The sequence below is a fragment of the Otolemur garnettii genome, unplaced genomic scaffold (assembly GCF_000181295.1).
Source record: "Otolemur garnettii isolate 467f Iridium unplaced genomic scaffold, OtoGar3 scaffold00203, whole genome shotgun sequence".
In the NCBI taxonomy this organism is placed as follows: Eukaryota; Metazoa; Chordata; class Mammalia; order Primates; family Galagidae; genus Otolemur; species Otolemur garnettii.
Genome location: NW_003852598.1, coordinates 1500767 through 1526588, shown reverse-complemented (window position 1 = coordinate 1526588; position 25822 = coordinate 1500767). Strand labels below are relative to the sequence as shown.

The 25822-nt window shown below is 40.8% G+C and overlaps 1 protein-coding gene across 6 annotated transcripts in view; it reads right to left on the bottom strand.

Annotated features, from left to right (window-relative positions):
* CTNNA2 (catenin alpha 2) overlaps nt 1-25822 on the bottom strand; it is a 1095877-nt gene that overhangs the window by 560442 nt on the left and 509613 nt on the right. The window contains exon 7 of one of the 6 annotated variants that reach the window (XM_023507758.1): nt 1316-1329. The exons of the other annotated variants lie outside the window; for them this stretch is intronic. Within the exon in view, the coding sequence (XP_023363526.1) occupies nt 1316-1329 (14 nt within the window). The remainder of the gene's footprint in view (nt 1-1315; nt 1330-25822) is intronic. 6 annotated transcript variants of the gene reach the window in all.

Genomic DNA, 25822 nt, shown 5'->3' with positions numbered 1-25822 from the left:
CTGCATCTATTTTATTATTTTTATTGCCTCTTTTTATTATTTTTCCAACGTAGATCATAAGAAAGCCAGGTCCTTAAACGTCCCCCATGTGTCTCTAGCTATGCAATGCACAGGCCTGTGGCTGGTGAGAGTAAGCACCTCACAGTCAAGTACATTAAAACACGGCCAAAGGTACAGGTGGCTTTAGCAGATAATAATAGCTAATTTATAAATATTATTTCATAGCAGTATTTTTTTGAGGGTATGTGCCAGGCACATAGCTAAGCAAGCTATACACAGTATGTCATTTAATCCCTACACAACCCTAGGAAGTGGACACTATTATCACCATCATTTTGCAAAAGAGAAGAATGAGACACAAAGAATAAACTGAACTGCTGAAAGCACAGTGGTTACTTAATTGCAAAGCCCACGTTAGATCTCAGGCCCAACCAACTCCACAACCCTTGCTCTTGCCCACTGCGCTCTGGGATTATGAGATAATGGGCATATGAATCCCCCCCGCCCTGCCCCTTCCACCCAAACCTGCAACATAGTAAGAGCTACCAGCAGAAAGTATTTCTTTGGTATAAGTGGTTTGAGGTATAATGCCATTATCAATCATTAACATCTAGCCATATGCAATTATTGTCATTTACACTTGTTAACATCTTGGATGGCACAGAACAGGTAGGTTGGGAAGAAAGGTGTTTTGACATGGTCAATGAAGGAAGAAGCTGAAGTATGTGCATGTATGTATCTCACTGACTTCCTAGGGCAGCCAAAGAGCAGAATGAGGGGGCTGTGCACCAGGTAGGAATGGGAGTGCAAACACCAAAGGGGGAAAACAATAAAACAATAAAAGGAGGGGTAAAGACAGGGCTGTTGGAAATGAATCAAGGTTAAGTGTTGTTCACCTACATAGTGGTTCTAATGGACTTTCCTGGATGCCAAACTATCTATATACTTTTTTAGAAGTAGCACAGATTTTGAAGAGTTTCAGCTCTAGGTGCAAGTATAGCTGAGCCAGAATTGAGAAGTCATTAAAATACTTGTGCAGTTTAGTAACCCAATCTTAACAGTGGAGACTCACAATTTATCAGATTTGGGAGCAGGGCATGATTCTAGTAACTCAGGTATAAACGCATCTTGCAAATTGTCTGGGGTACTTGGGTCATTAGGAAAGCTGCGACATACACGACAATCGAGAAACACAAAATCCACTTGGACAGAAACAAATGAAGCCCTCCCAGCAACAGCGAGAAGCCAGACAAGTTGCAACTTGCATGAATGAATCCGAAAGGATGCTGTGGATTGTGATTCTTGGGAGTGAAACCACGGGCCATAACACTGTCTCAGAACGTTGATGGTAACTGGAGTAGACTACTCAGCCCTCCTCTGGTTTCCTTTCTCCTTGTTTCCCTTTAGGTTTAAGCAGCATTTCCTACACAGTCACAGGGGAGGATCCCTGGGAAGATCTACTTATAACTTCAGTTGCATCCCGAGAATAGGAGTCAGGTTGTCTGGTCAGGCTTTGTTCTTACAGCCCATTTTGCCATTCACAGCACCCCCCTCCCAGCCCACACATGCACACACACACACAAGGAGGAAGTGGGAGTCACACTGTCGTTCTGCCACCTTCTCCAGCTCCTCCACTTGCTTTGCAAACAGATTTCAAGATGTGAAATAGCATTTTAGCTTACAGCTTTCACATGGGGAAGTGCTGTTCCTAATACAACTACTCTCTCTGTGGATGTCTTGTGTCAGGGTGATTTGCTGCAGATGGCTATCATGTAGCCAGATGGGGACTGTTCTTTACCTCAAAGCTAGGATTCTTCAGGGACCCCATACGATGAGTACTCTCCGCATAACATGCTTCCTTGATGAACAGTAAAACTTGACTAAAACTTATTTGCAAGCTTAGATCATACATCATATTGTTAAACAAATGAATACTAAATAAATAAACACATAAGCCAGGTGCAGTGCAATGGCTCACACCTTTAATCCCAGAACTTTAGGAGGCCAAGGTGGAAGCATCCCTTGAGGCCAGCAGTTTAAAACCAGACTGGGCAATATTATGAGACCCCAAATTAAAAAAAAAATTAATTATTCAAGTGTGATGGCACATACCTATAGTCCCAGCTACTCAGGAGGCTGAGATGAGAGGATGTTTGAGCTCATGACTTCAAGGCTATAAATAAGCTATTATCTCACCACTGTGTACCCTATGCTAAGCTACAGAGGAATACCTTTATACATATGTCAATAAACATATAAATAAATGTGTAAACAAACATTTCAGAATCTGAATGAAACCTCTTCTTCCTCACATTATTCTTCAAAAATAATTGGATGATTCCCCAGCTTAACAACTGGTTCAGTAGAGCCAAGAGTAAAAATCAGATTTGGAGCCAAAAAGCCTGAGCTCTGTCACTACACACCTGCAGGTAAAATTAGAAACCTTAGAGTCCCCGTGGTTCTCAACCTTCCTAGTGCCGAGACCCTTTAGTATAGGTCCTCATGTTGTAGTGACCACCAACCCTAAAATTATTTTCGATGCTATAGTTGGGGGTCCCCACAACATGAGGAACTATATTAAAGGGTTGCAGCACGAGGAAGGTTGAGAACCACTGCCTTAGACTATCAGCAGGGAAGCATGAGCGGGCTGGTTAACCACGAGAAAGGCTCGTGATGAAACAGTAAGGAGACAGCAAAAATAATGTTTTAGAAGAATTTTAAATGACGTTGAAAAATGTTTACAATATTATGGGAAAAGTTATATAACAACATATACGGTATGCTTCCAACCCTGTTGTGTGTGTGTGGGGGTGGGGAGGGAGAGAGATGTTTGTTTTATAAATGAACCAAAGATGCCTCTATGCATTGACCCATAGGTTGTGTTCCTTCATTGCAGGCTGAAGTATAGATGGACTAGCATCAAATTCAAATATTTACCTATCCAATTGTTTTAAACCAAGCTCAAGTAATTATATCTTTAGCAATTTAGAGCCTGCTTGCTTTGCATACCCCAGGGATCTAACCCCAACACCTGTAGCCACAGCCAAGCTAAGCCCTGGGCCATAAAGACCCCTACCAATGCTGCCCTTCTGAGCTCTCCCCCCAGATTCCCTGCTGTGTTGCTATGTGACATCACCTAGATACATAATCTTTGATCTCTGTCCTCCTCAAGGGTTCCCTTGCCCTAGGTTCCTTTGAGGCAGGACCCCACACCCCAGGTACTTACCCTCTACAGACTCCTGCTGTGAAGACGAATCCTCTTTACACAAGAGAAGCTGTCAAAGTGCCAGATACAGCTTGTGAGTGCTACTGCCACCTTGTGGTCATGTCTTTTTCTCTGGTTAGCCGCTGCATCTCTTGAACCCCTTACTATGTCACCTGGGGTCTGTCCTCCCCATGAGCTCTAGATAAGATTGCTACAACTTCATGCCACAGACCCACTTTACTCCAAATATTTTCAGTGCTTATTCTTTCATTGTTACTTTTGTAAGAAGCTGCTGGTTTCTGTTCATAATGAATGCTACACTTGAATTGACCAAATATGAAAATTGGACTCTTTTCAAAATTTCCATACAAGAATAGCCTCATATATCAGACAGGTGAAACAGAAGATTTGATGCGGAGTTGAGGGGTGTTTTACCTGCAACAGTGTGAACAGTAACAGCCAAAGGAACTTTAGGACTGTTGTTCTTGGAAGCCTTTCTCTGATCCCACCACCATGGTTTCTTCCCTGGCCCTTTCCCATTCCTCTTTTCCTTTTCCTTTTCCCCTCCCTCCCTCCCTCTCTCCCTCCCTCTCTCCCTTCCTTTCTTCTTTCCTTCCCTCTTTCCTTTTTTCTCTCTCTCCCTCCCTCCCTCTCTGCCCCCCTCTCTCTCTCACCCCTCTCTCTTTTTTGAAATAGAGTCTTACTTTATTACCCTGAGCTAGAGAGCCTAGCTCACAGCAAACTCAGATTCCTGGGTTCAAGTGATCCTCCTGCCTCAGCCTCTGGAGCAGCTGTGACTGTGAGTGCCTGCCTTCAGCTACTTTTTCCACTTTTAGTAGAGATGGAGTCTTGCTCCTGCTCAGATTGATCTCAAAATCTGGAGTTCAAGGGATCCTGTACCAGTGGCCTCCCAGAGTAGAAGGATTACAGGCCTGAGCCGCAGCACTCAGCCCCTACTTTCTCATGGATGCCTCTCTTCATCTTCTCTTCACTGCCCCACCTATCCTTTCTGGATTGTACACCGTAATTCATTGATCATGAGCATCAGGCAGTTTAAGCTGGAAGAGGTGGGACCAGCATTATGCCTAGAACAGAGCTGAAATGATGGGTGGAGAAGGGCAAGCTCCCCACAGCATCATCTTAGTGTGGCTGGGTTTGCCAACTGCAAAATGAGGCTACTCTTTATTTATTTATAGTAATCGTGTACTTTGTGAGAGATACGTGATAGGAGAAAGACACAAAATCTTAGAGATACACATTCTTGTCAAAAAGATATAACTAATAAAAAACGCAAGCAATTCGGAGCAGCCACATCTCCAGGCGTGAGTGGTATAGAAATCCTGAGGGAGCATGAGCACCCGAACCTGAAGCTGGGCTTGGGCACATGTTGGACTGGGGGAGGGGAAGGAGGGAAAAGGGCAGAGGGAGATTTTAGAGGACGGATGTGATCTGTGCAAAATAAAAAACATGAGAAGTCTTATGGAATTCTGAGTAGCCCAGTTTTACTGGAAAAACAGTGGAGGAGAGAGAAGTAGGCTAAGAGGGGCAGATGGAGCTGGATTCCGGAGACACCGAGCTATCGGGCTAAGGTTTGACACTATTTTTAAAAGCGGAGTTTCTCCAATTGAGAATTTGTGAAGCCCTCGGTGTCTATGTATAGACTCCAGCTTAGGAAGCATTGCATGACTCCGAAAAGGGTCAAAATCTGCCAGTCTGTAAAATTCCCGTGCCAGAGCAGTTGGTTGGAAGTCTTATACTCCTTAATCTTAGTCTTAGGGCCTTTCTCTCTCTCACTTTCTCCTTCTTTCTTTGTCTTTCTCCCTCTCTCTCTCTCTCTCTCTCTGTCCCTTACAGAGACATCCCAATAACTTTTCAGGAGCTCAACTTCACTATTTTTATTTGCAAGTTTTCTCCAAATCCAAAAATCTCTTCATGTCACAACTGCAGCAAAGATTATCTGTAGTTCCACCTCTGTGACCAAGTGTGCCATCACTTCAACAACCATCCCTTCACCCCAGCCAATGCACCCATCTATTACCAACTATGAAGTAGAATAGTATTTTTGAAAAGAATCCATCTTCTTTCATTCCCATCCTCCCCTCCCCCATACCAGGTGCAAGCTGGGACCCCCAGCTCAGATTTATTGGATGGAAGAGCCTGTAATGACTTATCAGTTTGGGTGGGAGAAGTCTATTACCCTCCAACCATACATCAAGTATTTTCATCTCGGGTCCACATATCATATCAGGGCACTTACTTGTGGGAGCAGAGCAGTAAATTCACTCTAAAGTTAATAAAACTTTGTAGTGAACCACAGTGACAGACTGACAGGGAAGGTCTTGATTGAACATGTGAGATGGCAATTTCTGAATGGGTAACCAAACCTATATTTCAAAGTACAAACTTAAGAGAAGCTTTCAAAGGAAGACATTTAACAGAGCAGGAGTCTACAATTAACAGCACAAAATAGAGGAGGTCAAGGTTTCAGTGAAAATTTTTGGCATTTTCCCTCTTTCCTCCTGACAATTCTTCCATCCAATGTGTATGTCCTCTAGATTTTTAAAGAAGATGGGGGTCAGGTTTTCTTTTCTATGTTACACTAGCAACTAGAATAGGAGCACCAGTGAGGAAAACCCAGACATGGTATAGAACAAGTCTCAGGTTCTTGGTTGAAATGACACGAACCTTCTTATAAGAGGCTAAATAATGGCCCCTAATATTATCAGCTCCTAATCCTTGGAATCTGTCAATGTCACTTTATTTAGGAAAAGGGTCTTTGTAGACTCTTAGGGATCATGAGATGGGAAGATTTGCAAATCGGTAAGGCTCTTGAGAGAGGAAGATTATCTTAGATTATCTGATAGGGTCCTAAGTATAATCACATGTATTTTTATAAGAGGAAGGCAAAGGAATATTTGGCACAAGCCGATAAAAGAGAAGGGAATGTGACTAGTGACAGATATCAGAATGATAAGGTCAAAGAACATGGGTAGCCGTGGGAAGCTGGAAAAGGCAAGGAATAGATTTTCCTCTAGAGCCTTTGCAGGGAGTGTGGGCCTGCTCACACTTTGCTTGTGGCCCAGTGAAGCTGACTTTGGCCTTCAGGATAACTTAACTATGAAAAATAAATATGCATTGATTGCCTTCTGCAACCAAGTTTGTGGTGGCTCTTTGTGGCAGTCACGAGAAATAAATACATTTTTCAACTATAATCTCCCCCAATATTGGAAACCATTCAAGAAGTATTTCTGTTAGGGTATCATCCCACTGTTTGTAGATGTAGACTCAAATGTAAAATTACCTGTTTAGAAAGTCTGCAGTACCAGACTCTGCTTTATTGCACAGTCAGATCCAATTAGAAGAATCTCATTCACCATTCCAAAGGTTTAGATGTGTCTGTGACTCAACAGGCCAAGAAAGGAGTTATGATGTTGGCTGAGGTGACTGATTCAGACAATCAAAATGAAATTGAACCCCTCCTTCATAATGGAGGCAAGAAAGAGTTTGTTTGTGATTAAAGTCAACTAAAAATTACACAACTAATTTAGGCAGGACTATGAATGGCCCAGACCCTTCAGGAATAAAGGTTTCGGTCAACATACCAGGTAAAGAAACATGGTCATCTGAGGTGCTTGTTGAAAGCAAATGAAATAGAGAATGAGTAGCCTAAGAAGTTAGCTATGATACCAGCTGTGCTCAGTTACAGACATGAGGACTTTCTTTGTCATGAGCATGTCTTCCTTATTTGTAAAGGATGCACTTGTGTGTATATATGTACATTTATTAAACAGATAACTTCATTCTCTTTCTTTTCTGATTCCCTTATCATATAACATATTTTGACTTTATATCGATATTTAAGTATTATTTATTTATATGATAATAAATAATGTAAGCATCAGGAGACACATAAACACCACTAAAGGGCTTTATTGTTTCTTTAGGGGATGGAATTACTACGTTTTCAGTTGTATGAAGGATAGTGGTATTGTGTTGGGTGGGATTACGGCCTTCTGTTGTCTTCATCTGGAGACTGTGTGTGATTTAAGAGGAGGTGCCAAGTTGACAGGGGTATATTTGTGATGATCAATTATATATGTCAGCTTGACTGAGTTAAGAGATTCCCAGATAGCTGAGAAAACATTTCTGGTGTGACAGTGATTTTTGAGATTAGCATTTGTATTAGTAGACAGAATAAAGAAGATCCACTTGCATCAATGTGCATAAGATAAGTATTAGGCTGCATCCTGTCTGTTGAGGGACTCAAATAGGACTAAAAATGTGGAAGACTGTCTTCTTCTGATATCAGAGCTTTTGGTTTTCAGCTGCTCCCAACCCTTCGGAATCCCCCCTCTCCCTCTGTTTCTTAAGTCTATCATACTTTGTAGCCTCCATAATTGTGAGCTAGTTCTCATAATAAATCTACTCTTATATATCTACATGTATCCTATTGCTTCTGTTTTTCTGGAGAACTCTGACCAATGCAGTATCTATGCTAAATCTTCAATCACTCTAGTAGGAATATATTACATATCTGTTTATACATGATCTGTGGATTATGGTTCACTCTACCTGCTACTAGTCAGGGATATAGAAACTGAGTCTCATTGAATAACATATGAGATGTTTACTGGGGTGCTTTAAAAAAAATTCCGGATTCCTGAGCGTATGACTGGCCACTCACTATTTCCTATTTTATTTTCCCTTTTCTACCCCCACTCCCACCCCCAAGTTAAAGGAAAAAAAAGAATGAATAGTCAAAACCCCTCAATATCAAGTAAAAATGCATTGTAATTTGGAAATGGCCTCCCATCACATACTTGGGCTTTCAGCATCAAAGAGAACTCAGGCTGTTTTAATAAACATTAAGATGAAAAGCAGCGAGCCAACAAAGCGTGACAGGATTAAAAAAATCATCACAATGTGCAAGGAGTTGCAATTATATTTCCAGTTAAAAAAGGATAGAGGAAGTTCAACTCCATTTTCAGCAATTTGCATGTTTCCCACAAAGAGCTTCCCTCTAGTTAATGGCCAAGACGATAAAGAGGAGATGCGTGACCTCCCGGTTACCTAGTGCCATTCCCTGCAGGCTCTCTGGGTACTTCAAAGCACTTGGCACACTCAGTTCTGCTACTTCACTTCCAAAAAGTGGCCTCCAGCACTGTGCATTGAGAGGGTGAGAAACACTGTGAGATTTCTTTCTGGTGAGCCTCAGTCTCTGCCTTCTGGGCTCTTCTCATGCCTTTTCTTTCCATCTGCCCATGTATCTATGCTCCTTCCTCATCTCATATCAGAACAAGTGTATTAGTTATTTATCATTGCATGACAATTCACCATGACTTAGACACTGAAAGCAACAACAAACATTTATCATCTCTCATGGGTAGAACTGGTGGATCAGAAGTGAGGGAGCAAAGTCAGCTGAGTAGCTGTGGCTTAGTGTACCCCTCACGAAGTTGCAGTCAAATCCAAGTGTCAGTCACAGGATACAGTCATCTTAAGGGTTGACTATAGCTAGAGTATCCCTTCCATAATGGCTTACTTTCATGGTATTTGCTGTTGATAGGTGGTCTTAGGGTCTAGACACATAGAAGCCTCCATAGGCTTTTTGAGTAGCCTCCAAAAAATGGAAGCTGGCTGCCCCCACAGTGAGTCATCCGAGGACAGACAGAAACCACAATGTCATTTATAATCTAACCTCAGAAATCATATTCTAGTTCTTCTTTCCTACAAATTTTACTTAAAGTTTTAAATATTTGACATTTATTTATACATGTATAGATAAGCATAGAATGATGAAAAGATAGAGAATTGTATTGGCAATAAATGCTTATCATCCTTAATCATCAGAGAAATGCAAATCAAAACAACTTTGAGATATCATCTAACTCCAGTAAGATTAGCCCACATCACAAAATCCCAAAACTACAGATGTTGGCGAGATGTGGAGAGAAGGGAACGCTTCTACACTGCTGATGGGAATGCAAGCTAATACGACCTTTTTGGAGAGAAGTTTGGAGAACACTCAAGGAACTAAAAGTAGACCTACCATTCGATCCTGCAATTCCTCTACTAGGTATACCAAAAATTATTGTACAATGAAGACAGATGATCAAAAAATATTTTACAATGAAGACATCTGCACCAGAATATTTATTGCAGCCCAATTCATAATAGCCAAGACATGGAAACACCCCAAGTGGACATTGATCCATGAATGGATTAACAAATTGCATACACCATGTACACCATGGAATACTATGCAGCCATAAAAATATGGAGACTTCACATCTTTTATCTTTACCTGGATGGAGCTGGAATATATTCTTCTTAGTAAAGTATCTCAAGAATGGGAAAAAAAGTATCCAATGTACTCAGTACTACTATGAAATCACCTACACATTCATACGACTGGCAAAACATAACTATAGTCCAGAAAGTAGAAGGAAAAAGGAGAGAGAGGGGAGGGGAGGGGGGACATGGGAGGAGGGAGGGTATTTGAGGGGACCTCACCTAATGTGTATGATGCAAAGGTACATTTCAAAACTATTAAGAAATGAGTATAATTGTGATGGATGTACTTAGTTCAATGTAAACATTTCATATTGTATATCAAAGCAGTACCCTGAACCCCATAAATGCATCAATGTACAGTTATGATTTAATAAAAAGTAATTTTAAAAAGCATAAAAATAATTTCTCTTTGAACAATATTACTGCATATTCATATTTGAAATTCTAGTATATGGTTTAAGAAGAATAAAGTCAAGTCAGAATAAAAGAAAAAAAATAGCTGGGCATTGTGGCAGGTGCCTGTAGTCCCAGCTACTCAGGAGGCTGAGGCAAGAGAATCACCTGAGCTGAGATATTGGAGGTTGCTGTGAGCTGTATGACGCCATAGCACTCTACTGAGGCAACAAAGTGAGACTCTGTCTCTACATAAAAAAAAAAAACAAAAACAAAAAACAGAATAATTTCTAGATATGCTTTTGGTGCTATTATTATCTTTAATTCACAAAATTGTATATGTTTAGGGTATAAAACATTATGTTTTGAAATATATGTACATTACAGAATGACTAAATCGAGCTAATAATTCACATATGCATTACCTCCTATACTTTTTTCTGTGGTAAGAATTATTTACTCTCTGCAATTTTCAAGAATACATTATTATTACTATAGTCACATTTATACAATATATCATTAATATTATAGTTTCAATTTCACACAAGGATGTGGATACCACAAGACAGGGATCACTGGAGGCCATCTGGGGACCAGCTGCCACTGCAGTTTTCCTCTAATGGTAGTGGGGACACTAGTCACTAAGTCCTTACAGGGATTAAGAACAGGTTCAGGGGTGGGTGGTGGTTCATGCCTATAATCCTAGCACTCAGGTAGGCCAAGGCAGGTGGACTCCCTGAGCTCACATGCTTGAGATCAGCCTGAGCAAGAGCAAGAGCAGGACCCTGTTTCTAAAAAAAAAAAAACTAACTGGGCATTGTGGCAGGTGCCTGTGGTCCCTGCTGCCCAGAAAGCTGAGGTAAGAGAAACGCTTGAGCTCAAGAGTTTGAGGTTGCTGCGAGCTGTGATGCTCATACTACTGAGGGCGATAAAGTAAGACACTGTCTCAAAAAAATAAACAAAAAATTAAAAATTAAAAAGAACATATTTGGGCAAAGTCATTCTCTCCTGTCCTCATGGAATAAAAGATGTTAGTCAATTTTTAAGTTATTTTGGGAATTTGAAAGAGGCAAGGAGTTTTCTGAATATGCATTTTCCAGGGAGCTATCCATTCCTCAGGTGAGTACAGTGAGCTATACACAGTGAGCTATGGTATGTTAGCAACATGTTTTTCTAGAATGGCAACAATGAAGATGATGATGATAGCTAATGCTTTGTGAACTCCTATGATGTACATTATTTTATGTAAACCTTAAAACAACCCTGTGAGATGTGGAGAAATGAAGTAATTTATTTACCCAAAGAAAATGATTGAAAAATAGAAAACCAAAAATGAGACCTACACAGACACTATGATATTTACCCCTATGTTATCCACTTACCCAACCCCAAAAAGCAGTGAACCTAAAGAGCATCACCTGCCCCCCTTATGTAATCTCCAGATCCCTAGAACCATGGTACTCTTTTTATTTTCTAATTAATTATTCAAGATGCATAATATGAAAAAGGGCTATAAACTTCCTTGGGTCTATTATGATTATGCACAAATCTTATCACCCGGGCCATAAGTCCCCTGATTCCTGACTTCAAAGTGGGGGCAGGGGAGGACTACAGCTCAATGAGAAATTTTTATTTGATGGATAAACTTGCATTTGTACTCATTTATATTTCTAAAGTGTGAATTCTTCATAAACTCTGGTTCTTCAACCATTCCCTGACACATTAGTTTACTCATATAATAAGTATGGTTTACCATTGGTAATCTACCACCTTAGAAAATGATAGAAACACAGGCTTGAAAAGTGCTTGCATATTGGGGCATGTGCTCTCTTGTTGTTGCAAATCTGAAGACCTGTGAAGAACTCCAAGATAGCCTGCAGTGGCATCAACATGGAAGAGAAAAGAGCTGCCTTTGCCTCATACCCCAGCAACCACCAGTCATGAGGCTTGGCCGTCTTCAACCACCAGCTCCAGACAAGCCACCTGTGGCTGGAAAAGCCCAGGCAACTCCAGCAAAAGAACCATACAGTTACATGCAGCCCAAATTGACAATACACCATAAAACATATGACTATTTACCAGAAAATGATAATTAATATAGTGAGGCTAAAAGTTCCGTAGCATTTCTCAAACTGTGGTGCATTGATCAGACCATCTCCAACAATCACCTGGGGCCTTGTTAAAAAGGCAAATTTAGGATCCACGCCAAAGAAACTAAACCAGAAAGTGGGATGATATCCAGGAGTCATCATTTTGCATATGAACATTTGATAATCTAGCCTTTGCATTTTATTTACTGAAGGGTTCAGTGAGCACGTCTCAGTTTCTAATGGGGAAGGCTCTGCATAGAGGATTGACGCAACACAGATTTGAGTAATAAGAATATTATAGTTTTGTTGTTTTTTCCCCCTCCTTCCTCTTGTTTTCTTTCTTTGTCCCACCTCTAGTTCCATAGTTTCCATTATTGCTTTTTGTTTCCAATAAACTAGACATCTTTCTTTTTATTTTATTTGCAGTTTATAACAGGTTTGATTGCCCACAGCCTTGGCAGTGCAGCCTCGACTACAGAACAATCCCCAGGGAGCCCTCAAAAAGATCGATATCAAATAACTAGGGGTGGGTGGAGTGTGAATTCTTATACTGTAGAAATGATAAAATGCTAAATAGTCTATTATCCTGGGATGGAAACAGCAGGTGTTACAAATATAAAATCAGTGTTGAAGCTCAAGAGAAACAAGAATAAAAATGGGCCGGGATGAATGTGCAGGTTTATCGATGCTGCATGTACACATTGTCATGATACGTATCTAATTAATAGTTTGCCTCTTCTCTTAGGAATATCAGAAAATTTTCCGAGGTGGATGCCTTCCAGCTTGCTACTCCTCTGATGCCTTCAAGGCAAACACTGCTCATCAGGTCTAGTCCTCACCATCAACACTCACTTGAAGGGCGCCCAAAGGCACACTCCACCACAAAAAGTTTCCTTTCCCAGTCAGCCAGGGATTTCTAAATATTGTGAGCTTTTCTTTTTATTGCATTGAATAAATGTTTGTGAACATCTACATTTCAAGATCATTGAACAGAGGAGACAGGTAAACAGTCCCTATGCTCAAAGTATTTACTATCCTATTAGGAAACTATTATGGAATGGACAGCTATAAGCCAAAACAGAATGTGTTAAACTGGAGGCATGTGAAGTTGCCTAGAGAACGGGAAAGTGAAAAAGAGAGGTGGGGGGGGGAGAAAAGGTGAAAGGAGGGAAGGGAGGAGACGCTGAAAGTAGAAGAGAAAGCTTCAGTGGTGTCATAACGCCAGGGATTGTCTTAAGAAAGAAAATGTAGAAAAAGCCAGACACGAAGGCATGAGAGCCTGTGGCTTTCCTGGAGAAGTGTAGGCAGCATGGGGTGGGGCTCACAGTCCTGAAGGGGAGAGGCAGTGGTGAGCAGGGAATAAGCAAGGGACTGTCTACAAAGATTCTTATGCATGTCATTCACAAATTTGTTCCCATAGGTTCTAAGTGACATAGAGTAGTTAGTTCTTGGAGTTAGGGAATCAATGTTCTTATTTAAATGTAAACGTATGTGACTCAGGACGATTATTGCAAAGTCACCTCAATAGTCAACTGAATACCTCTGCAAAGACTGGCTGATTGTCACTTCAAGAAGCCAGACACAGGGTAAAAACATGACACTAACTAAACTATACACTTCAGAATGATTAAAGTGGTGAATTATATCACAAATGGGTTTTACTTCCAAAAATATATATTACTTTTTAATAACTGTGGGAGAAGAATGAAGGGGCAAAAGAAAAAGTTATAGCCAGAAAGATGCAAATGTAATTTTCTAAAATTTAAATGGGAGAAATAAAAACATTCCTGAAGAAATGCTAGCGTTTTTCTTTCTTTACGAATGAGAAGAATGAAAAGGAGCATTGTGAAGTTGAAGACAATATTCATCACTGTTCATTTCTTCTGAAACCAAACTGATGCTTATCTCGAAAGCCTCAAAGCTGAAGTGGCAACGTCAGCGTCTTCCTGAGTTCTTTGTGAGCCAGGCTCTGAAGCACTGGCTGCCCGGGAGCCGCTCACTTTACCGTGTTCTGTTCTGAAGCCATGAGGAACCATTAATTTGGATTTCAAGGGTTCTGGCTTCTATCTACGTTCTTTTCTTTGCTTTCAGTAGATTGTCATGATGAAAATCAAATTCTTGATGCTTCTAGCCTGCCCTCCAAATGCCACTTTGCTCATTCATTCATTCATTCATTCACTCACTCACTTATTAGGATGGGGTACATGCTCTTCCACCCTCGTGGAACTCAAAGTGTCATACAGGAGGCTAAATTTCAATCTTTGCAGTACCATTTGGTTAAATGAAATGACAGATGCAAATACTTAGGGATAGAGTTGCACAAAAAATTGGAAATAATCCATGTGGGCAGGGGCCGGGCTGAGTGAGAACATAGCGCAGAGAGAGACCACGGGAGCTGCAGCTTTTCATTTGTTCCCTAATGATGAGCTAGCGAGACTTTTGTTTATGTATTTTGTGTTCTGGGGGTTTGTTTAGTAATATTACCTCATTTTACTTTAAAATGACTTAATTAGGTTTTCTAATGATTACTTGCTCATTGTACAATGTTTAAAACAAACAGAAAAACTGAAACAAAATTCCACAGATGTACACTCTTTGAGTTCTATTTTAGGAGCAGTTCCTCCTGAGAAGATAGCTTTTTTTCTTTTCCTTTTTAGCTCTCATTCTCTCTCTTTTTATCATGCATATTCTTACATAATCAGGAATACAACACAGGCACAGTTTTATCTCTTGTTTTTGTATTTACTTCATTAACTTGAGCATTTTCCTATGTCACTAAATATCTCAAATACATAATTTAAAATTTTTAATGATTACATATTATTTCCTCCTAGATTTGCTGTGTCTTAGTGTTATTTGGAAGAGAGAAGCCGAGGTAGAGGTTTGCACACAGGCGTTTTGCTGGGGAGGACTCTCAGCTCGCTACCTGTAAGGAGAGAAGGGGGCAGAACTAGGCAGAGGGAGAGCTTGAGGTGTGGTGCAGTTGCAATGCAGGACTCAGCCATTCCCTGGGGAGTTCTTAGCGAGGAAGGCCCTTGGAACCTGTTTCCTACAGAGGGAAGGAGGACAGGCCTCTGTATTCTTGCATGAACTGGTCACTGGATGTGGGTTGATGCAACTTTGGCCAAGGCAGCTTCCTCCCCTCTAATGCTATTTTAGCAGAAGGTCTCAGATGTGAACAGTCAGTAGCCAACAGCTACTGCCAGTACCTGACAGCTGGGAGGTGGCTAGTTTGGCCCTGAAGGGGATACGCCACACCATCTAGTACAAAACCTAGTGTTGGACACTTAGGGTGTGTTTTGAAGGATGACAAGGGGGAGAGGAAGGGAGAGCCTTCTAGGTCAATCTGATAATAAGAACAAAGATCTGGAGACATGATAAAATAAAGATGAAAAAACAACGTACAACTCATCATAGCAGGAGCAGAGGATTACAAGCAGACAGTGGTAAGAAATGCACGGGGAACAAGGTCATAGGGCTTGAAGTTTATCTATTAAGAAACTGAAGACATTGAACATTTTCCCTGTTTGTGCCAGAAGGTCAAGAGGACAGCTGCTTCTGCTCAGGGCCATGGCTTTCTCTACCCACACTAGGCTGGGAGGCCTAAGGATGGCAATGTTGCTACCAGATCCTCTGTCACCTAAACATGTAGGGGCCTTTCCAGCTGTGTCTGCTTTAGCCAACTTCCAAAAATCTGAGCTGGGGGAATTCAATCATGGTGGGAAATTTTTTACTGAATGCCCAGCAGGGTCAGCCCAATGACAACACACAGTTCTGTTTTGCTCTGAATTAATAAAGATCTTGACCTTAAGGTCAGAAATCTCCATTGTTTAAGTCTGTCAGGCTTTATTAAGCCAGCAGCTCAGTGGTGTTTGAGAAGAGGGTGGGGCGGGCGAAAGAGCAAGTATGTCGCCATGGTTACAAGGAGAATAAGCCAATTGCCCTTGATTCCAGGAAGTTTGTTTAGAGAAAGACCCATACATACTAATGGGGGGAAATGGCTCTGAATCTCTCAGAATCATTATGGAATCAGTGATTGGGACCAACCATCCTAACAGTGTACTGGCATCCCAGTTGCCAAAATATTCCTGACATGCCTGGAGAATCCAGACTTCTGTGGCCCTGGCACTTGTGAAGGAAGCAAAGTTCTGACAGCTTACTCAGGGAGGCTAAGACGCTGCTGACTCAAATTTAAAAACAGAGGTTCTTGTATTCATTTACAGATACGTACTATACTGGGCTATAAATGCTGGACACTATTCAGGCCCAGGACAGTATGAACACCTCTTTTCACCTGTCATGCCAGGTGACACAGGTGAGCTCACAGGCTCTGCCCTGCAAGAGGGTCTTGCTGCAATTTGTGATAGGAGATCCTGGCAAGAGCCACTAAACCATATACCGCGTAACATGCTGTGGGCCAAAAACCACGAGCTCTTGAGTGTAAACGTGGACTAACAGGAATGTCTCTAAATGCAAGAATCTGCCTTGTAATTTTCACAAATTTGATATCATTGTACTTCCAACAGATACTTTAAAAATACCTTATTAGCAATAATTTAGACACACTTTAAAGAAAAAGAACAAAATGCAGGAGAAGAAAGAAGACTATTATGTGCATTATGCTAACTAGAGAGCTGCTTGGCTGTTAACTAGAAACTCCTTGCAGGTATTATGTAAAGTGGGGTCAGTGAACTTGCTTGACATGCATTTTCTGGGTGGTACACCTATTAGTATTCCCCATCCCTGTTGTTTTTCTTTTTTTTCTTTTTGAAGAGAAATGGCTTAATGAAGTGTAGTCCAGATATGGACTTTGTCGTGCCGAGCAGAGGTCCTAGGGTGAGTCACTGTACCTCAGTACCTGTGGTTTCACTTGTGCAATGAAGGGGCTGAGTTGGAAGGTCTCCACTTTCAGTTGGAATAATCTAAGGTTCTGTGGCTCTTAAAATACCAACATCTACTCGAACAGCTCCTAAGAACCGAATTCCTTCACAAAGTAGCTGAATGGTTATTAGTACCCAGTTAGAAGGTAAGATTGCTTTTTTGCCTGGAAGTAATATATCTTGCTGAGTTGGCCGTCACATGGACTCATGCAAAACAGAAATAATTTCAAACATTTCTCCTCCTCACCTCACTGCTTATGACAGACTCCCTGAAAATAACTGGAAATATCAAAATAAGGCAACAGAATTGTTCAGTGAAAAGCACTGAATCAAAAAGGAGGAGGAGCCCTGCCCCCCCTTCCCAGTCACCATCTACCATGTGACCTTGAGCCAGGTGACAAAACTTCCTAGCCCTTAGTTTTCTCTTCTGCAAAATGAGATTAATGAAAACTTCCAGGATTTTCACACTCCAGAAACTAAAAACAGAGCCCTCCTAGTATTTTAAGACCACTGTTTTATACAATGTCCTCAACCTATTTCCCTCCAAATAACTCATCTCACAGAACGACAAGAAGACTCCGCATTCTTAGGACAGCTCTCCAGAGGATCCAGGAAGCAGATGTTGAATACAACAAGGTTACACTTGCAGATGCTGAAAATCAGGGAGAAAATTAAATGACGGCTTTTGGAGTCCATTCCCTATCCACACTTACTCCTTTGTGTATATATAAATATATAGATAGATATAGACAAGCCAATATGTGAGAGTGACTGTGGAGTTCTAATGTTTTTTTTTCTCTAGCTAGGTTAATTTTTTTTTCCATTTTTAGTATGAAAGGTGTTATTGTGTTATTGTTTCCTTTTGTTTCTTTAAAAGCAATAGTGGAGTCTGCTGTGGTAGCAAGTTAGTCTTCAGATCACATCTTCCATTATTTGGGCTTGTGGTTTGAAAGTATCATGCCCTGTCCAAAACACAAAACAAACCCACGGGGTTTTGACAAAATGTAATTTTCTCAAGAGTTGAAGTCTTGGTCCTTCCCTTTGTCTGTTCATGCAGAGATGCGCTCAGCACATGGGCTGCATCCTCTGTCCTTAAAGTCTTCAGTGCTGCCTATCCCATCAGAGGACGCTTGCAAATGGGGTTTGAAGGCAACAGGAGGGGTGGACGCACAGGCACAGACACAGAGTGCAAGTGCTCTTGGCATCTCTGGAACTTGGATCATCTGTAGACTTAGGGCCGCTCTCCGATGATATTTGTTCACTAGACACTTAGAGACCTTCTCTCTCAATTACCACTTTGGTTCTGAACATGTGGCTTTGTTATTTAAAGAACCAAAACATACATATTACATCTTACTGCCCTATTTCAGATTTAAATCAGGAAAAATTATATGGTACATTTACTCAAAAAAGAGATGATTGTATCAACTTGCCCCAATGGGAAACAATCAGGTATATTTTCAGCAGTCTGAATAGAGTATCTATTTGGAGGAGGTTGCTGGGGGAGATCTAATCTTGAATCTACTCAGTCTGTATAGACTTCCTGAGAAGGAACATTTCATATACATCTTTTTATACAGCTTTATATAAACTTTTGTAGATGAATTCACATTTAAAGAAGAGAATGTTGGGGCTGGGCACAGTGGGAGGCCAAGGCAGGTGGATTGCATGAGCTCACAGGTTTGAGACCAGCCTGAGCAAGTATGAGACCCCACTCTAAAAATAGCCAGGCATTGGGGTGGTGCCTGTGGCGCCAACCCCATATGCGGGAGGTGTGGTGGGGCCAGCCAAAAACAGCAAAAAAAAAAAAAAAAAAAAGGTCCAGGCATTGTGGTGGATGCCTGTAGTGCCAGCTACTCCAGAAGCTGAGGCAAGAGAATTACCTGAGCCAAAGAGTTTGAGGTTGCTATGAGGTATGACGCCAGGGCACCCCAAGGTTGACAAACTAAGTTTTTTTAATGTCTCAAAAAAAAAAAGGAAATAAAATAAAAGAAAGAAAGAACAGAATGTAGTTTTACACTTACTCTTTTGTGAAAAAGGGAGGGAGAAAGATAAAATTAATTTTCTAAACTAAGTTAGCTAACATGAAGTTACATAAGAAGTTCAGGTTTTTATACAATTAGCTGCAAAAGGAACCCTCTCTCTGCTCACTGGCCAGAAGGAGATCATATCACTGAAAAGTGTTGTCTTGTGAGCACTGTGATTCCTAAAATAGGGCTAAGACTGAGTTTATGACTGAGATTAACAGGGATATTGCCAGAGGTGGTGAAGTCCTAGTATCAGTCCTGCTCATAAACTTGGGAAACTTCTCTTCCCATGGGGGAAAAGAGTTCTAATGAGACATTTGTCTTTTTACATGGGAAGGAGCCAGGATATCTTTTGATTCATAGCTACTTGCATAGGGTTTAAACATTTGGCTGATTATAGATGAAACATTTGTACAGAGTGATAAAACAAAGCAAAACCTACAGGAATAAAGAATGAGAGACGTATGTAAAGGCAGGAGGAAGGTGTCTATACTTCCCAGCAATATCACCAGTGTGTGGTGATCCGGAGGTGAGGATAAGGGGCTGCCAAGGCTGGGATTAAATTTAAAATTTAGAATTTAATCCCTTTCCTTTACCATATTTATCTAACGCCCACCATAGCAAATGCTGTAGGAAATCTTAAAACCACAAGAGCCAGTCCCTGCAGAGACTGTTGGTGCCTCCCTAATATCCATTCTCGCCTTGCTCATCTGTAGTTGGAAACAGAATAGACACTTTTTTCAGGCCTTCTTTGAAGCTCAGTATGATTAAGTTCTGGCCAAGGAAATGTAGGCAGAAATGATGCATGCTTCTTCCAGGTTTCCTGTGAAGGAGAAGGCCTGGCTTTCCCTTAATTGTACTCTTTCCTGCCAGCAGTGGTTCACAAGTGAAGGCTAGAGATAGAACAGGTTGAGTCCCCACCTCTCTGATTGGTGTGGATTACCAGCTGTAATCTATCCATCCAGACTTCTTTGACAGTCAAACATACATTGCCCAGTTGTTTAAATGACTGTGTTCAGTCAACCACAGCTAAACTCTTCCTTCCAGGGAACTTAAATTTACGTCTGCAACTCTCTGGCTTAGGTGGTTGAGATCAGAAGTCAGAAGGTTTGGGCCAGTTGAAGCCACACTCAGCATTCTTAGGATTAGTTGGCTGCGTTGGACTGCATGTGGGGACACTCTTATGGCTTCCAGCCTTTGCAAAGGGGTCACAAATGCAAATGCAGGTGACAGCAGAACACTGAGTTGATGAGTGGTTGGGACCGTGTCTTCCCAACCTGACCAGGAGGGAGCTCCTCAGTCCCTGCTTTGGGGAGCCAGAAAGCCAGGAAGGCTTGAGCAAGGCAAAGCTTCCTGTTCTAAGAGTCATTGGAAATCTGGATTTTCATACGAAATTGCTCAACTTTTTAATTTTAGCTAGTGAAGTAACAAAAACAGTAACCACAAACTCTTCAGACCCAATAAAACGTGGTTTCAGTCAAACTTTGAGCCACTGGCTGACTGTTCTGAACTCCTAGTCATGAGCATAGAAAGTGACAGGGATTATAAACTGAAAACTTGAAATAAGTGGGCTTTCAATACACAAGTCACTACTGTGTGGACTGAAGTAAAAAAAATGTAATAGAAAGGTCAAAAACTCCCTAACTACCTAACGACTGTGTGGACAGAAGTTAGAAATGGAATAGACAGGTCAAAAACTACTAAAATCCAGCTCATAAATTCTGAAATATAAGTAAAGTTTTGTTCGACTCCAGATATTGTGGAAAAATACTATTTCCCCAAACCACTCTCATCACCCGATGGTACCTAACAAGTAAGATACTTCATCTGTGTGTCCTGAGGAGAGATTCACCTTGAGGCCACCCACTGTGCCTGATATGCTTCAGAAACCAGCCCCCATTGCCAGGTAACATGAGATCTCTTCTGTTCCTGGTGTACCTTCCTCCTAGCAATAGAAGGGGTCAGAGCTCCAGGTCCTCCACTTTTGGAAAGTCCCTTCCCTGGCTCCAGAGGGCACTACATTCTCCAGTTTCCACATTGTCTCTTGATGTTAATTATACCTGTCCATTGAGCATCCATCCCTAAGTGAGGCAGAGGTGGGATTGGAGACTTAGCTCTCTTCCAGAAAGCACAGCATCCATCTTACTCCCACCTGACACCTCACATTCTGCCTCTGCAATTAACCTCCCCACCCTGCATGCTCTGTGCCAAGAAATAAGGCCAAGGGCATTAGCATGTAGCAGGCAGAGCTTGGCATGGCTGCAGGATTAAGGAGTCACAGTATTTCTAGAATTTTTCTCTAAGTAAAATTCTCTCTGTAACAGCCTTGACTGTGAGCTTAAGCTACTCTCAGAACTACTGTCAAATAGTTTTGACCTCCTGGTTTAGGGTCTCTTTGAGTTGTGACATAAGCAAATGCTAATGCAGACCCTGGTGGAGTTGTTTTTATTTCAGTCAAGTGAAAGGCTCCCCAGAGGCTTAAGGATTAAGACCCAACCACTTAGGACAGAGCCAGCAAGGTCGGGCCCTCAGAACCAATCAAATCTCAATTTGATTGCATAAACTGAACAGCAGCACAAAATGTAAAGAGTAAATAGGCACATTTTATTTCCTTTATGCCTCTGGTTTCCAGCCACATAGAATGAATGTGTTTGCAGAGCTCTGCTTGCCAGTGTACGGTCCACTTAACTAGACAGATTCCTGCTGAGCTACTTTGTAAAGTGAACATTCGTAAACAGAATGATTTCCATTTATTGATATCTATTATAATTTAAGATATAATCTTAAGGTTTGAAATGTATGTCTGAACATGCAAACATTCATGCCTATATACATATTTGCTGAGAAGAGGTAGTTAACTATGTTTTTTTTAAAAAAACAAATATTAGAAAATGTAATGAAATTCCAGAGACTGTGCCATGCTACCCCACTGTAGGAACAGAAGATTGCTAAAAGCCTTATTACTCAGTGTGTGCTCAGTGGACCAGAGCTCAGAGAGCTTGGAAGTGTGAGATCTCAGGCATCAAAGGTGGGAGTTTGTTAGAAGTGCAGAATCCCAGACCTGAGTGAGAATCAGAAACTGCATTTTAACAGATCTGCAGGTGATGCTTATTTGTTGGTTACAGTTTGAAAAGTGGCAGTGGCGGTACAAAGATGACCACAGGTGGCCTCATTCCATGGCTGGGAGAGGACAGTCAGTGAGTCTGGAAAGAGAACAATTGGTCTTAGTTCTAATTACATCATTTAACAGAATTACTTGACTTCTCAGTTTTTCCCATCTATAAAACAACAATAATAGTGCACTTCTCACAGGATGGAGACATAAGGTAGTCAGTGTTATCTGCCTGTGTCTCATACATGTATACGAATATCCTGGGGCCACTTGAACATATCATCCTGGAGGTATTGCTCTTGAACGCCCTAAAAATGGTGACTGGAAGTAAGGACAGAAGGCCATTTGCCTAAACCTGCAAAACTAGAATGAACAGAAGTGATGAATGATTTGCTTGTGAAATAAAGATAGGACACCACTTCTGCTGAAGTCCACGGTTAACATCCTGAATACAGTACACAGCAAAGACAGGTACGTACTGAGATACATTTTAAAAAATCTTCACTAGGCATAATCCTGGAATATTAACTTCTCACACTTCATCAAAGACAAAAGGAACAAATGAAGCTGAAAAACCAGAAATGATGACAAGAAGAGAAAAAGGGATAAAGTCAAAATGTACCCAGCATTATTTCGATCAACTTTATTAGGTGTGCATGCAAAAAAAAAAAAAAAAAAAAAAAACATGTAGGTTCTCTGTTCCATACTGTTTCCTTGAGTATAGATTATAAGAAAGTAAGCTTTCTCAAATGGTCAGAGCAAACTATTTATTTCTTTTATGCAAATCACTTCTATGTATTTCAACTCCTTCCTACCTGATAAGCCAGATAATAAAGACTTCTGCTGAGGGTAATCCATAATTACGATTATTAAGTTATTAAATGTATCTAGATTTAAGATAATCGTATAAACATATACACTTAAAATTTACTATCCTTCAAGTAGTGAGAGCTTCATCTATACACCTTTTATACTGATTTCATTTTATAGAATATTTTCAAATGTATGCATTGCAATCTGCTATTTCACCTGGCAAAAGCACTCTGAACTTCTACTAAATTGATAAATCAACTGCAACAAATCATATAGTGTATGTGGGGAGACTTGGTTGCTATAGGAATGCAATGTGGCTTGAATTAATATCTAGATTACAGCTAAGATATATAACATATAATGCATACAAGACACACATTTGTGTAGGTGCACACATGCGGGATACATGTTCTAATGAGGAAAACCATCATGTCATCATCAGCTAATTGGGATGTACTGGGGGACAAAGGGGTAATGGGTACAGCCATGTTTATTATCTGGTCTATTATTGTAGCTTCATAGATAAGGTAGGATAAATTTGGGACAAACTATTTCAACTCTCAACCTTAGTTTCTTTGTTTAAAAATGTATCTGAGATAAAATTGAATTCCCAAACAAGCCCAACATTTTATGATTTTATGCCTTTTAAAAGTCACATTCTAATTGAATACCCTTCTCTGTCTTTGATGTATCCTCATTGTCCTTAAAATCAAGGAGATACACAAACTGCTTAAAATACCTGCTTCTCTTAGAAATAGAATTAGTTGAACACAGCTTTGTTTAGAGTAAATGTGCATTGCAACAAAATAAAACTTTCCATAAACCCCAGAGAAAATGACAGAGTACTTTTCCATACTGCAATGGGGGACATGGTGGGGAAGGCAATCCATCCGTGGAAGGGCACTTTTTCTGCCATGGTATTCACCCAGAGTGAGCTCCATCTGAAATGCGGCCATTGTCTCCCCATTTTCCTCAGTTCTCCAGAGGGAGATAATGGCATGGATTGAGTAATGGCCTCAACATGGAAAAAGTGTTTCTTTTCTTCCTGTCTGGTCCCTTCACTGCTAATCTTTATTTTTCAATGTTGCTATTTTTCAAATTGATTTTAAGATATATCCTGTATACGCCCCTGAAATATTGCTAATATCAAAAAATATACATTTGTAGATAAATGTTTAGTTGTAGCATTTTGTAGCAAAAATTATTCACTTTTGTAAAAGATAAACACAAAGCATTCACATTTAAAGTACGATTTATTGAGCAGAGTAGGATTTCCCTAAATCTCTGTCACTATTATTTGCTTGACTCTACATCTTCAACTCTAGGAAACCATAGGAAACACGTTCCAACCATTCTTTCCCCCTTGAGATCAGACACAACAGAATTTTGAAACAGAATTAGATTTATCATTATGTGACTGACTTAAGGATTCCATCTAACAACTGTGAAACAGCCCATCTAACCTGAAAATAGAGGTATTCTCGTGGCTAAAGGAATAATTATCAGTGATAATCCTATGAGATCCTAAAAGTTCTCATAAAATCTCAAACCTTGTGCTCTTTACAAAGTTCCTTTGCTACCAGAATAACTGTGAACAATATTTCACTATAAGATTATATATATACTGGGAAATTATTAATAAATAATGACTAATGGGTCATATTTCCCATCAGGAAGTTTCTAGCCAACATTTTCTTTAGTTGGTGGCTTAAGTCCATGGTGTGTATTCACCAGAGCCACTGTGCATTGTGAACCTGTTGGCATCTCCTGCAGGGGTAAGTCTACTCTTGCTCAGGCTGCTGGCCGAACTCAGACAAGCTTCTGACACACCCAGAACTGGGAGGCAGGGCCCTGCTATCTGAGCAGATGGCACAGGCAGGCATGGGAGCTGGGAACACAAAGTGACGGACATGTGGTGGGGCTGACTTTGTAAATACGTGCAAGAGAAAAGCAATGAGCCACATATGTCTCTGATTTACTGGTCAGCAGGAAGCCAGAGTCCCCGAGACTGCTGGATTTCTACTGTAAGGAAATGGAAAGAATACACTGGCTGGATAAGTGAGAGGAAGGAACTCAGGCTACCCTGCTCACACTCCAACTGGGTAAAGTCTCACATTGTGATGAACATCTTATGGCTTCTTGGTGTAGGAGAGCAATAGAGAGGTGAGCCATCAAGTTTGAAAACATTACTTGGGCTTCCCCCATCACCATGCTGTGGGGGAACACTGAGGTGACAAGTCAGGGACAAGTGGCTCATCAGTCCAGTATGTCAAATGAGTAGCATGCACTTGTAAAGAGAAGTCTTACTTGATCATGACCCCTACTCCATCTTAGTGTGTGGGGTAGGGAGGCCGTGGCAGGGAAGGAACTCTTTCTTGGATCAGGTGACTGAGGAACCTAGAGGCAACATCCCCAAACCCTCAGTGCTTTGGTCTTTGGAGAGGAGGGGAAGGGCAATTCTGAAGATATTCTTGGATTGTTTTCTGTCAAGCTCTTAATGGATGCACATTTCAGTTATAGAAGGGGAGAAAAGAAGAAAAAATGTCAATCAGAAGAAAGACTTTCATTAAACTCTGGAACACACTAGAGACAGACTACTGAAAAAGATGGCAGTACAACTTTGGAACCCCTACAGGACCAAGAATACTAGAGCTCTCAGAGGAAGCCAGGGACCCCCATGTCCAGTAGGGCTGGCATTCTGAGGCCAGAAGAAACAGTGCTACAGAACTTGGTGTCTGGCCAATGGCAGCACCCAGCACTGGCATGAGTAGACTAGGTGTGACATGAGCAGAGACACTCCTGACCTCCAAGCAAGAGCTGAATTTGCAATATTCAAGAGGGCTGGAGGTCCTAAATGAGTAGTTAGGTGCATGAGCTCTTGGTAAAAATGAAAAATAAATGAATTCATTATGTCTACTCAAATGTATACTTTTGTTTGTTGAGGACTGTACCTGGCATTTTATATAAAGCAATTTTATGTGTATATTTTATATTTAAAACTTATGTAT